We start from the raw sequence: 14,278 nt of genomic DNA, 5'->3' as shown, positions 1-14,278 counted from the left end.
TGTCCAGATAATGGTAAAATAAAAAATCTACCACAAACAGCTAAGCTAAACGGAAAAAAAACAAGTTTGTGAAAAAAGCATAACAAGCGCAGTGCGGAGACTGAAAACACAATCAGCAATTACTTTTTAGGACATAAAAGCAATCAACAATCTGGCTTGATAAGTACAGCTAGCACTAACAGCACTTCAACAACCATCCTCAAAACTAGCAGCCGTGCCGGCAAGCAATGTGTCACCTGGAGCATGTCCCCACAACGAGCCTAGGCAATCTTCTGGGAGCAGGCAGGAAGCCACAGTAAAGAAACCACAGCCTAAGCCTCCAACTGAGCAAGTAATAGACCCTGAGTCAGCTTTCGCTATGAACCCCCTAGCAACAAGATTTGAAGTTTGAACACCTTCCCTGACCTCTGTAAGAAAGACTAAGTTAAAACAGAGAACTGTTGTCACTGAACAATCTAATGACGAATTAAATCTAGGAGGCAAGGAAAGACTTTGTATAACACTCAGAAAGAACCCAGATATAGCAAACATGAGCAAAACTGTTCCTAGCAAGGCAGTCCATCATCTTCATGGTGAACCAGAAGGACTCCAGCAGCACTGACCATTCACCTTCCAGCAGAGAACTGATCAAACACAGAAAAGGGCCAAGAGCACCCCATCGCCCCAGGACGGGTTCTAACTATTACAAGCCTTCCCTCTAAATTGTTATTCACTCTGGAGTATGACTCCCAAGGTCCGCATGACATTCTAAATAAAGGGACTATCCTCGAAATGTTAACATTTATTCCAGAATTGAGCAACCTGGAGTCTAACGACATAACTTCTTTTGAATTTATACCCAGAAAAGGCGATCAATTAACTGAAATCACACTATTCACATTCGTATCAGAGGAAATAAAGGAGCAGGTACTATCAAAGGCCGATCAATTTAACAGCTGGGGTATTCAAATAGCCCTCCTAATTGGAACACGGTACCCGTGAGTACTCATAAAATCCCCGTCTCCCAGCGGAAACCTGGGTAACCTACCATTCTCAATACTAAAATCGGCCCAAAGTTGAGTCCATGAAGGAAATGATCATCTAGAAACATTGAATTTAGCCACGTTGATGGCCGACTGGGCCTGTCTGTCAGCTGCACTGTCCTGGGGTACCCACGATTAAAATAGCATCCATCTTGGCCTCACAGTAGGTTCCTGGAACATCAACAGCTTTACTGCAAAATCTCAATCGCTTGATATGATACATTCTTTTTTTTAAACTATAGATTATATTCCTCCAAGAAACATGGTGGGAGGCAAGCGTCTCAATAGAAGGTTATTTGGAATTTTGGTCCCTCTCCTTAAGACTGCATAAGCATGGCATAACCAGGGATGGCCTTTCAATATACGTCGCCAGCAAGCTAAACACAAACATCAACCAGCTCGAATTTGAAGAGGACTGGATCACCGGTCGGTATCAGGATCAGGAGCTTCAATTCCATCAAATATATGCTCCTGATTAATGTATATATCTCAGTAAATGCCAAGGAGAAAAGGGATAAATTGGAACACCTGATCTGAATTATGTGCAAACTAATAAGTGAACACGGAAGCACACCTTGTCTAATGTCAGGTGACTTTAACACAAATCTTTTTCAAGACTCCCCAGAGGAGCTGGACAATATACATTTTGGGGTTAAGCAACATATCATGGACCAAATAAAGCCCCCCGGCAATAGATATAATAAATCAGGAGAATACATAGCCTTCAATTTAGCAGCTTGGGTTATGCAACATTGAACAGTCATTTTCTCTTGGATATACCTTCAAACTGGACAAGAACAAATGTAAATATTCAAACACTCTTAGATTACACTGTATGTAACAGTGAAAAGGTTTCTTTGATAGAAAATGTCACCTATGTGGCACGAGGAGAGAGTGACCACCGCCCTCCACCAATTATTCTGTCTTTCAGTTTGCCCGGCATTCGACAACAAGTTTTAAAACAAGTGGAATCTATACAGAGAACCTTAAAAGGTTAAAATGGTCAGACTCTTCCACACCAAGTATAATGAGAAAGTGCAGAGGCATGCTAGGTGCAAGGCACTCCGTCGATATTGTGACCACTGTGGCATGAGAGTCATTCTCAAATCAATTACTCAACAAATTCCCGTCTACCTCACGAAAAATCCCAACTGGGAACCTATTATTTACTTCTGCAGAGACCAAAAAACCTTACGCAACTGAGCTATATGACATACCCGAAGTGCCCGGGAGATACACAGTTACTCACTAATTATAAACAAGCACAAAAAGCATTCAGGCAAGCAATAACCCATAATAAGCAAAAAAGCTCTGAACAGTTTTGGTTAAAATTAATCAACGCAAGTAAAAACCCTAACCCAAAGGTATTTTGGTCTCTTGTGAATAGGAGGACACATGGCCACAGAGGGGAAGGCAGTGCCAATATATGCGAAAACTAATGGGTATAATTTTTAATTGATCATTTTAAAGTGACCAAAATGAAGAGGGTCAATCTGCTGAACTTACATCGTCTGCCGTCTCGACCATCACTAACTATCTGCGCTTCCCCTTGGGCACAACACATCTCGGAACGCCAAAACAACTAACAGACACGGCCGCCAAGATACAAGTTGCAAACATCACCAAAACCCCATACCAGCAAGCTGAGCTCCTGACTCAGGCATTAAAGACACCTGAAGAACTGGTAATTCAAATGGCTCGAATTATAAGCAACGGATGGTCGGACAGGCCACTGGGCCAAACGGCCTACCATAGGACCTATACAAGCCTGACATCGAGTTGTGGCCTGGACATCTGGCACCCCTGTTTACCTACTGTTGGTCAAGTCCGCATATTAGTCCTGGCATGTATCCATCATTCATTAAATCTTTCAATACGGAGGAGTGCTGACCCTAAGAACTACAAAATGATAGCTCTTTTAGATGTCAAGTCCAAATACTACGCTAGCCTGTTGCTCAAAGAGCTGTTGTCCTGGGCCATCAACAATCACTTCTTACCCTTTAACCAGACTGGCTTTGTGGCAAAATCAGGAACCACAACAAACCTGCTTGCACTATCAGTACTAATGGAGAAAGCACTGGCCTCAAGAATGCCACTCCATCGCTGCTTTGTTGATTCAAAGGTGGCCTTTGACCCTGTGCCCAGGAGTCTTTTATGGCTTAAACTACAAAAATGGGGGATTCCCTCTGCCCTTCTAAAGGCCATAATCCAGCTTCACTCTAACATCTGGATCCGTATAAAATTGGGAGACGGTTGCTACGTCTCAAGGCTAATGCAAACATTTAGTGGGGTAAAACAAGGGTACGTATTGCACCCCTTCTTTTTAACCGCTTCATCTCAGATTTATCGCAGATACTTGATGAAGGTAATTCCCACCCTCCGAAATGGGGTGGTACCCACATAATCAACCTGCTATATGCAGACAATCTCATCCTGCTCAGCCATACAAGGGTTGGCCTGCAGAGGCTTCTTGACCAGCTGCTCCCCTACTCAATCTGCAATGAGCTGGAAGTAAACCTATCAAAGACTAGGATAATAAACTTTTGGGAAAGGAAGCCACTAAGTTGAGGGTGGCTTTTAACAACAAAAGCATTAAAAGTACAGCTGCTTAAAAATATCTGTGTATCTATATGGATTCAAGGGACGCCTTCTCCAAACAGAAAGAAGCGGTCTCCGCAAAGGCTCTGTTAATTGAGGTAGCACTTACGAAGCTTGAAAGGCAGTTATTTGGCCCAAGGCTGTCCCCCTTTTAACCTTCATGAAAGCTAAAACTTCCAATTATTTATTTTACAGCTAGGAGATAATGCTGAGGAAAGACTCCTGTCTGGTGAACTAGATAGCAATAAGAATATTTAGGCGAGCATGGAGTCTACTGAAATGTTCATCCTCAGCACAGATAAGACTTGTGCCCGGTCCTCTCGACCATTGAGGGGTTGGGACCAGTGCTTTTATCAAGCTGTGCAACAAACTGTCCACTTCATGTGGAGGAAGTGTGGGGGCCATACAGTGGCAAGAAATATCAACCAGTCAAGTGGGTCGAAAACACCGCTGCTATTTAGAACAGTCATTGCAAATGCTGGACACAATTGAAATTTGGGGAAGTAACCCATCTCAGCAGGCCCTCAAAACGCACATTAAAAAAAGAGTCCAGCTCTAGTCCTTTCACTCTGACAGGGCACAACTGACACAACGCAAACACATCTGGCCAGTTTTATCAGGGTACTAGCAGGCCGTCCCGACGTTGTCCGGGTATGAATTGCTGCCGGCCAGTAGTATATTGTTTTGTAGGATTTCGTTTAGATAGCATTTCTTATCTGTGACAGGCCTGTGAAACGCTCCAATTCACATGGACTTAAGAGTGCGCGTTCAGTAGTGTGTGAACTCGAGTTCCCCTACTTTATTTTTCTTTGCAATAGTATATAGCGTGAACTCAACAACATGGCATGAGCACAATTTACATTACAGAAGAACACATTCATTTGTGGTAGGCACGGGGAGACAAAGCGATTTGCCTGGAATCACAGGATGTTGATCTGATGCCGAGATTCGAATGTAGCTCCCCAGCTCTAAAGTTCGCAATTCTAGAACTTGTGGCTGGAGGTGTGTCTAAAAGTGTATGTCGGTGCTGGCCATCAATGGGAGAGACCTGTGCATTTTTCAAATGGGTGGTGAAAAAATATGAGTATGTTGCTGGAGATGTGGGCAGCCGTGCCACCAATGTACTTACCGGGGGAGGGTAAACACCCATTATTCCGCAACTTTCTTTCCGCATACGATCACTCCGCATACTTTCATTACAAAAGTACCATGACTCCGCAATGCCATTAAAACGCATGGCATTACATTTTATATGCTTTTACCACGTATACATTTACAACGAAATTCGTTGTAAATGCATGAATGGTAAAAGCATGTTTTTTTAAAATGTGTGAATAAGGTATTTATGGGTATTGGGGGTATATGTTTTGGGGTACTGAGGTATATGTTTTGGGGTGTTTGGGTATTTTAAGGGTTCAGATATAGTTTTGGGTTATGGGGTACAGGGTTAGTTTTAGGGTTTAGGGATAGGTATGGGTTTTGGGGTACAGGGGTATTTTTAGGGTTCAGTGGTAGATTTGGGTTTTGGGGTACAGGGGTATTTTAAGGGTTCAGGGCTAGGTTTGGGTTTTGGGGTACAGGGGTATTTTTAGGGTTCAGGGCTAGGTTTGGGTTTTGGGGTACAGGGGTATTTTAGGGTTCGGGGGTAGGTTTGGGTTTTGGGGTACAGGGTTATTTTTAGGGTTCAGGGCTAGGTTTGGGTTTTGGGGTACAGGGGTCTTTTTAGGGTTCAGGGGTAGGTTTGGGTTTTGGGGTAGAGGGTTATTTTAAGGGTTCAGGGCTAGGTTTGGGTTTTGGGGTACAGGGGTATTTTAGGGTTCAGGGGTAGGTTTGAGTTTTGGGGTACAGTGATATTTTTAGGGTTCAGGGCTAGGTTTGGGTTTTGGGGTACAGGGGTATTTTTAGGGTTCAGGGGTAGGTTTGGATTTTAAGGGCCAGGGGTATTTATAGGGTTCAGGGCTAGGTTTGGGTTTTTGGGTACAGGGGTATTTTTAGGGTTTAGGGATAGGTTTGGGTTTTGGGGTACAGGGTATATTTATAGGGTTAAGATGGATTAGTGTTTAAGGGTGTTGGGGTATTTTAAGGAGTAAGGGTGGGTTAGGATTATGGGGTGCAGGGATATTTAAAGGGAGCAGGGTGGGATTAGCACACGATATGAAACATGGTATGAAGGGCAGAACGTACCACACGTCCCAGCCTTTGTCACGCCCCCAGCACACTCCCACAGCACAACGCAGACACGCCCACAAGGGACTACTTTGCGGGCACGGTTCTTTTACCTTTTAAATGTATATGGTGGGCGTCTGCATAGCCTATGTCCTTCTGCTGCAACGGCCCTTTCCAACGCTGTATTGGGTGTTGTGATTGGTGCTGTGGTTCCTGAGATTACCCGCCTCAAAGGTTTGGGCTCTCTCTTTATAATATTAGTATGGATAATCCAGGGACTGCGCTGCCACATCTATCATGCACCCATGGAGAAGCATAGATAAAAAGATTCCTGGCCCTCAGGTTAGGTGAATGGCCTTCTTTAAAACATCTACCAGATTGGCGCCACTCAAATGACAATACAATCTGCAGGGGGTGTGGGTGTACCATGGAGTCAATTGAGCACATGGTGTAATTTGCCCTGCCCTGCTCAATGTCTGATGGATGCTGCTATGGTGCAAATTTAATAAACGTGGTGTGTGCTCCTGCCACCAAGCCATCTTAGCAGCCATGAACCCAGAGAACCTGATGCTCAATATCCGGTTCACCAAGTTTGTTACAAAAGCGATAAATAGGTTAATGCAGTGGGAGTCTCAGTAACCAAATCCACACCTTATTGCACTGGGTCTCCTCCCACTTACTAATGCATTCAGATGCCACCTCTGGATCAACACAGCAGCCCACTTCACTTCATGGCCCGAATGTTTTAGCCAATACACCAGAGTCCCTTCTCTTCTCCATGCAGGGACCATCCTCCTTTTTAGATAGAGCCCTAAAGTGAGTGGATCGGACAGTTGGACTTTTCTTGACTTGTGCCTTGCCGATTTCTAGCAATGAAGTAATTCCACACCACAAAGACATGTTCCGACAATCCGCTCCTCTATCAGTCAACAAGCAAAAAATGGGCGCAAGCAGGTATCTGACCTCATTTTCCAGCAGTCTCCCTCAATGGCATCCACACAGGGCTGCAGCGGGCATGCAGCCAACTGTGAGGCTTCAGTAGATCATGTCTTGGACCGCTCTCCGTAACCCTTAAGTCAATCCCCAGTTCCACTCCACAGTAAACCGAATAAATAAGTACGGTTGCAGGACCTCAGGGTTGGTATTCATCCAATTTGGCTTGTATTGCTAGCAGTAAAGTAAGCTATTCAGTGGTAGTGTTTTCCTGCCCAGCTATTCTGTATGTGCACATCAAGACAGTAATTTTGGCTGTACTCCATTTAATCAAGTACTGGAGCCAGTGTGACACAGTAGGCGGAGTTTGTGCCTTCCAATGCAAGCCTATAGCCGATTTACAATGAACCAAGCCATATCCATTAACCTTGAGGAGGGCTTGGCCTTCTCCGGACTAAGGAAGCGTCTTAGCAGCCACAACGCGTGTTGAGGAAGAGCAGCCTTCCCATCAAATCTGTTAGCACACCATGCATGGTCAACCAGTATGAACAGATGTGTGGGCAGTCCCACACCATTTGAAGGAAATAGGCCAGGGCAGTTTTGCATCTACTAACACTGCAGAAAGCCCAGGGTACACTCTAGCCAATCTCACAGGTGATATATAGGCGCAACAGAGCTAGTTTATTTGAGTGGTTTTGAAGCAGAGGTTCTGACTCACAGCTTTATTATATTCCAGCATGGGTCCACAGAATTTATTTGGAAGATCCATGCTCAGCCTGCCCTTCCACTTGGCTCGCAGAGCATACATGTCCCCATAGTTAGCCAGTGCCAATGCCTGGTGTACACATGTTACCGCTCTGTGTTGCACCCCATTTGTCAGTAAAGTGGCCAGGACCTCTGATCTGATCAGCTCCTTGGAGCCCTTAGCCGAAGTATCATTGTACCTTTAGTGCCCGGTATGTCAAAAACTGACTCCAGACAAAAAGCATCTTCCAGCTCCTCAAATGTGAAAAGCTGACCATTTATGTTAAGATCTACCTTTGGGACCACTCAAGCCTGGTTTCCTGCCTGAGGACATGGCATACCGCAACATCCACTTGTCAGGTGTCATCCACAGTAGGAGTTTCGGGGACTACAGGGTCCCCGATCTCCTTGTGTACTTGTCCCAGCAGGATTTTATGACCCATAATGTTTGTGGATAAGGTCCTTGGTTCTTACCGCTGGAGAACAGCACCTATCCGACCAGAATATGACTGATGTCTTTCCTCTCAGGATCTGTCTCCACTGTAGGTGATCTGTCCAATAACACTAATTGGACAGCCACATAGTATACTTCTAGGTTGAGGACCCCCCTGCCTCCCTCATCCAGCGGCTGCACGCCCTGTTGATAGCTATGCGCCAATGCTGGGTTCCCCAGATCAGTTTGGAAAAGACAAGCTCTGAATAGTAAAAGGGTGCCTTATCCTGCCTACACCTTTATCTAAGTTGTACGATTGAAGGTCAAAGTCCAAATGGTACACCTGGACCCCAGGATACCCAAACATGGAGGGCTCCCACCTCATGGAATCTCTAAGGTATGACAGGCACGCTGAGGTGTATCCAGTCGTAAGTGGGAATAAGTAGGATTTCTCCCAGTTGACCTTAAGCTTGGGCAGTTCCCTGAACTCAGACAGAAGCCGCTCCAACAGGGATAGAGGCCATTAAGGGTCTCTAGGGAGCAAAATTGCATCATCTGCATGCCATTCCACTGAGGGATACATGTCTTCTATTGTTATTCCCCATAAAGGGATACTAGCATGCATCAACACGGCAGAGATTCCAATGCTAAAACAAACAGTATTGGGGACAGTAAGCATTCCTGTCACATGCCTCTACATGGTAGCCACCTATCCATGTATATCTTCCCTTTGGTAGCATGGGCAAGGGGTTCTGTATATAAAAGTTGGATCCACCTTAGGTGATTATCTCTGATTACCACAGCATCGAGGACTTTGAACATGTATGGCCACTATAGAGTATTAAAGGCTTTTTCTATATCAAGGGCCAGCATGGAAAGGGATCCAGACTGACTCACTATGTGTAGCAGCCTGTGGATATTCACGTGGGTACTATGTCCCAGGGCAAAACTGCATTGAGTCAGGTATAAAAGCCCAGGCACATATGGGAGCAAGCGGTTCGATATGATCTTACCTAGAATTTTATTGTCAGTGGGTAGTAGAGAGAGGGAACAGTAGGAACATAAGTCCAGTGGGTCCCGGTCCTGTTTTTGCAACACTACTATAGTGGTCTCCCTAACCAAATTGATAGAAATCCCTTCTGGAACGCCCCCACATACATGGCATGTAGCCGGGAAGTCACCCAAGACTGGAAGGCAATATAACATTTTGTGAGGAGCCCCCCTTCCCTTTCATAATAATAATAATAGTACAGCCATTTATAAAGAACAAAACAGCTACCTCCCAAAGGAGGTGTCCTTGCACTATAACAGCAAGTGACAGCGAATTAAAAGGTCAGACACCAGCCGTCCTTCGGAATTAATCCAAGTTAAAAAGCCAAGTCCTAACTGCCTTCCTGAATAGGCATTCTGATTCAATTTGCCACAAGACAGACACCAAAGAATTCCAGAGCTTAGCACTCTCACCACAAAGGATCTGCCATCCCATCTCTCCTTCCTAACTCGTGGGGTGACAAGCAGGTTCTGTTTATTGGACCGCAATAGGCCAGTCTGTTTGTAAGCACATAATTGTTGTTTCAAATATCTAAGACAGAGACGATGGAACAACCGAAAAACTAAGGTTAAGGCCATAAATTTAATTCTGCTGGCCACCGGTAGCCAGTGAAGTTCCTTAATATGCGGAGAGATATGTTGACGCATAGGTACACGTCTAATCAATCTTGCAGCCACATTTTGAACCAATTGTGGTCTCTTAACCATGTAAGCAGGTAGGCCCAGATGAAGGCCATTCACATAGTCCAGTCTAGACATCACAGTTCCTTTAACTACGGTTCAACTGCAGTTTTCTGGTAGCAAATGTAAAAATGTCCTCATGTACCTCAATTTTCCAAAACAGGAGGATTTTACTTGCTGGATTTGAGAGGAAAAAGACAGATCTGCCTCCCATTGTACTCCTAGATTTTTAAAAAGGCCTGTTGGGGTGGGTGGTATCTCCATTTCCTGAGGCCACCACAGGTCCGAGTCTGGAGGCTTGTTGGTCCCAAAAAACATCACTTCTGTATTTTCAGCATTTCATTTTAATGTGTTATTATTCATGCAAACGGCAACATCTTTGAGGCAACTCTTGAAGCTCTTAAAAGAATCAGCCGACTGGTCTTTAAAAGGGAACACTAGCTGGGTGACATCGGCATAAGATATTGCCTTGCCCCCCCCCACCCCCCCCAGTTGGCAATGAGTGAACACAGGGGGGCAAAATAGATGTTGAACAGCAGTGGGCTTAAAGCTGATCCTTGGGGAACCTCACACCACAAGCAATTCTGCTCAGACAGATAAGGTTGTAAAGCCACCCTTTGAGTCAGCTTGTGGAGGAATGATCTCACCTACTCAAGTGGTCCGCCGTATCAAATGCGGGAGATAGGTAGACCATGACCATCTTCCCTCTAGCCAATTTGTCGATGCCCATTTTCACCTCCTGCACTCCTAGCTCAGCATTTGGCACAGGTATTTGGGGGCCTATGAGACCCAAGATCTGTATGGTGGCTAATAACTGAGCTATGCCGCCATGGTGAGATGTCTGTGGAGCCGTGTATAGAGTTTGATAGTACTTCACAAAAGCTCTATTAATCTCCGCCGGCAATGTGGCTCTGGACCCATTTTGCAGCCATGATAGTTCCAATGGGTTTCTGAGGTGTGTCTGACTTTATCAGTGAAACCATAAGAATTCCGGGCTTCTTCCCCTCTCCATGCTGTCATGTGATCTATTCCTTGTAGTGCATGCATCTAAGGTACATCATCAGTGTCTTAAATGATTTAGTCATTTCCAGTAATTGTGGTCTACAGTTTGGTCCTCTAATGCCAGCACTTCTAGCATATGTAGATGCTGGTCCACCTCAAGAACCTCGCGTATCAGTGTCTGTTTGACACCATATGATGTTGTTACACAGAGGTGATGAATGGCTACCTAAAGGTGTCCCACTCCAGGTTGGAGTGAGAGGCGGAGTCCTCATTTTCCCTAAAAAAGTCTCAATTGCATCCTGGAAGGTGGAGTCCAATGGCGCTTCCGGCTGAAGGAACTTTGGGACAGTGTTAACAATAAAGGATTATGGTCAGAGTCTGTTCGACACAGGAATTTGTCATTATGTATACATGGTAAAAGTGGCATTGAACCAGAAATTCTGTCAATGTGTGTGTGATAGAATCATCTCTGTATTGTCTTTGGAAGTCACCCCATCCTGGGCACCTTGTGCCGCTGACTCAAAGGTAGCCCCAAATCTAGGCACCCCTGAGAGCCCTCTCGCAGACTTTCATTAAGGAGAGTCTTGGCAGTGGGTTACCCATTATGCATGACAGGGGAGGGATGCAGAGGGGAACCCTACCTCAGCTCCGTAAGGATGAATCAGTGGTATCTTATCTTGTGGTAGTGGCAGATATGGTGCTCCAAGTCATCATATGTGCCCCACCGTTTGTGAGCACACCAATGTTTTGCATTTGGTCGAAATCGGTGAGGGAGGGGTAGGGTGTTCACTTGCACTAACTTTTTGGCTTCTGTTCCATTCAGCCGCTTGTATATGGTCGCGGTAGTGGTCAGATACTTCAACTCACCCCTCAGTGAAGCTCAAGGTCTTTCTCCCAGAACCCTCCATAGCCATCTGGAAGTTAGCTGTCCGTGGCCAGGTTGCCATGTTACCAGGTGCCATGCACAGGGCCTGATCTGTAATATCCTGGCCACCATAGCCTCAGGGGGAGCACCAGTTCTCAGTGAGAAAGATCCTGCGGGCCTGCTTACCACCCATAGGGGGAGGCAGCACAGTCCTTGTTTCCATGTTGGTTACTGGCCTCAGTATTCAGTATGGGTCAGTCTGCATCACCGCCACCACTTCGCTACAGCCTGCCAGTTGGATCCCATGGCTTTTGGGGATTCACAAAACTCTCCAGCACCAGGCCTCCAGAGCATTGGTCCTGATTCTCTCTCCAGTGGAGCAGGGACCCAGCCATCCACCATGGCAGCAGCACAAGGCCCAGTATCAGCGTAGCCCTTATGTAGGGCACTGTTCAGGCCTTGATTCATCACCATCTCAGCCCAGAGGACCAGTGCATTCAGGCGTTTGTCCAAACACAGGCCCTGGGTCAAGGGATAGCACAGGATTCTTATGGTGGAGCATTAGTGCAGCTCTCACTAGTCCACCATCTTGAGTGGTTGGGCCACACCCCAAAGACCGGACTGTTTTAACCCCTTTGGTGCTCATGATGGAATGGTTCCGCCATGAGCACCAGTGCTCCTGTGCTCATGACAGAACCATTCCGTCATGAAGACAGGGGCACAAAATCCCTCTGCTGCAAAGAGCAGAGGATTTATTTTTACAAAGTAGTAGAAGTAGTTCAGCCACAACCCTGCACTATAACGAGGAAAGGAGGACATTTTAACAATTACATAAAGAAATACAAGAAGAGCATTAGATATGATGTAGCATAAGCAGGTAAATGCTGTGAGACTTATGGTTGATTGTTATTCAAACGTGGAGACAAAGACATACCAAGTGTTGCAGCCAACAGTGATACTTTCCCCTCTTTTGTAAGATTTTCCATTTCTAGTACATGTACAGTCAACTTCTTTTATGCAATCCCCATCGTCATTCATCACCAGATCTGCAGGGCACATGCACCCAGAGATGCACTGCACGCTGTCCTGTAAATGGAAAACATATTGTCAAGAAATCACATATGATAGGTCTTTATTTCCTACAAAAAAGGAGTATGTTGTGGAAATCAGAGAGAAGTAGAGCGAATTAAAGAGAAGAACTCTAGGTTTGGGAAAACATGGGTAAAGTTTGAGGTCACGCGTAGCTTCAAGTGTTACATTACTAAAGCATTGACAAATCCCTATACCATGGAAACACAGGGATCTCAGGAAAGATTAAAGGTGTATGTTTCTCACTTCTCTTCCTTTTCACAGTATCAGTTATTCATTTTTTCATTACATGTTTTGTTCAGAACAGTTAGGTTGAAAATGTGCAGCTAACAATGTACATTGATTGGAATTAGGATGTTTACCATTCTTTACTAAATTCTCCATAAAACAATAGACAATAGTGAGGTACAATTGATTAGTACTATTCTTTAGCTGCAGAATTAACCGCATAGTTATAGATTTGCTGCATTTGTCACATAATTAGCAGATTTCACCAACAATGTTGTTTCTGTTTCCAATGGGTACATATAACACAGAAAGAGAATGTGCTGCATAACCAGCATATTTTGGTCCTTCTTGCCAGATAGCTCTAGTAGCCCTGACAAAGTTCCACAGTGTGTTTCAAAGCCTAAATGAACTTTATTTTAGTTAATTAAAACAATTTCGTGACTTACATCCAATAAATATGAAACACAACAAATGTAAGAAACAATTTGCAAATAGAGTAATGTAGTAAGTGACTTGTTAACCAATAGAGACAAGTAATAAAATGTATGAGAGCAAGTATGTACTTTTGAATTGTTAAAAAATTGAAATCCATATGTAAATTAAAAAGAAACCTGAAAAATGTAGTGCCTTAACCAAAGAGGCAAGGAAATGTTTTGCCAGTACTTGTGCCAGAAGTTTAAGTTGCCTCAATAATAGACATACTCTTAAAGTTTACTTAAAATAAGAGGCATCTCCTCGTAGGTAAGTCAATATAGACATGAATGTTATGTTAATTTGGATTTGTTGAGAGCTTAATACCAAAAGGTCTCTAAGCGTCTTATTCCGTAGAAACATCTTAATGAATAGAACAGTGCCCAGGTGGACAGGATAGCGTTGTGTGGTGGCCTCTAGTTTTAGCTTGTTTTTAATCCATTTATAGACAAATAAATCAGTAATTGTGTTACCTCCCTAGAAGCCGGCCTACCTTGCTCATATTATTGATATAACTGGTTACGACACGGGGGGTGTTCCCCTTAGATGCAGACAAGCGTGGTCTGTCGACATGAACAAATATCATACTGATTAAAGACGTTTTGTAGCCAAAGTCTACGCTCGTTCAGTGCAAAGTAGAAAGTCAGCCTGTCCATATGTTGTGTGCAGAGCTGGCAATTCCGTGTAGGCCGACGTTCTCACTACTTCGAGAGAATGTCTTAGTAGGAAACACCCTAAAGCACAATCAGATCAGCCTGAATTTGTATGATATTTTTTAAGGTTTCTGCTAGCTATCCTTGGGAGTGAAGATTTTTTTAAATGTTATTGTTTGCCATGCATGGCTGATTTTGCTAATTTATTTTGCCTCTGGTAAAGGAGTTGCTTTTAATTAGCTTATTCTGCAATATTGCGAAGGGGGTCATAGGGGAGCTGTTCCCACAGTGCTTCTGCTCCAGTAGAGGATAGAGCTGTAATGAGAATGACTTGGTGAAGAAT

At 44.4% G+C, this 14,278-nt stretch overlaps 1 protein-coding gene across 1 annotated transcript in view; it reads right to left on the bottom strand.

Annotated features, from left to right (window-relative positions):
* LOC147733202 (mucin-2-like) overlaps window positions 1-14,278 on the bottom strand; it is a 1,332,790-nt gene that overhangs the window by 516,618 nt on the left and 801,894 nt on the right. Inside the window, exon 19 of the mRNA XM_086957736.1 lies at window positions 12,429-12,580. Coding sequence (XP_086813862.1) covers window positions 12,429-12,580 — 152 coding nt within the window. The remainder of the gene's footprint in view (window positions 1-12,428; window positions 12,581-14,278) is intronic.

The sequence above is a fragment of the Lissotriton vulgaris genome, chromosome 2_1 (genome assembly GCF_964263255.1).
Source record: "Lissotriton vulgaris chromosome 2_1, aLisVul1.2, whole genome shotgun sequence".
Taxonomy (NCBI): Eukaryota; Metazoa; Chordata; class Amphibia; order Caudata; family Salamandridae; genus Lissotriton; species Lissotriton vulgaris.
Note: the sequence above shows the minus strand (reverse complement) of the source record. Positions and strands in the feature narration are given on the sequence as shown.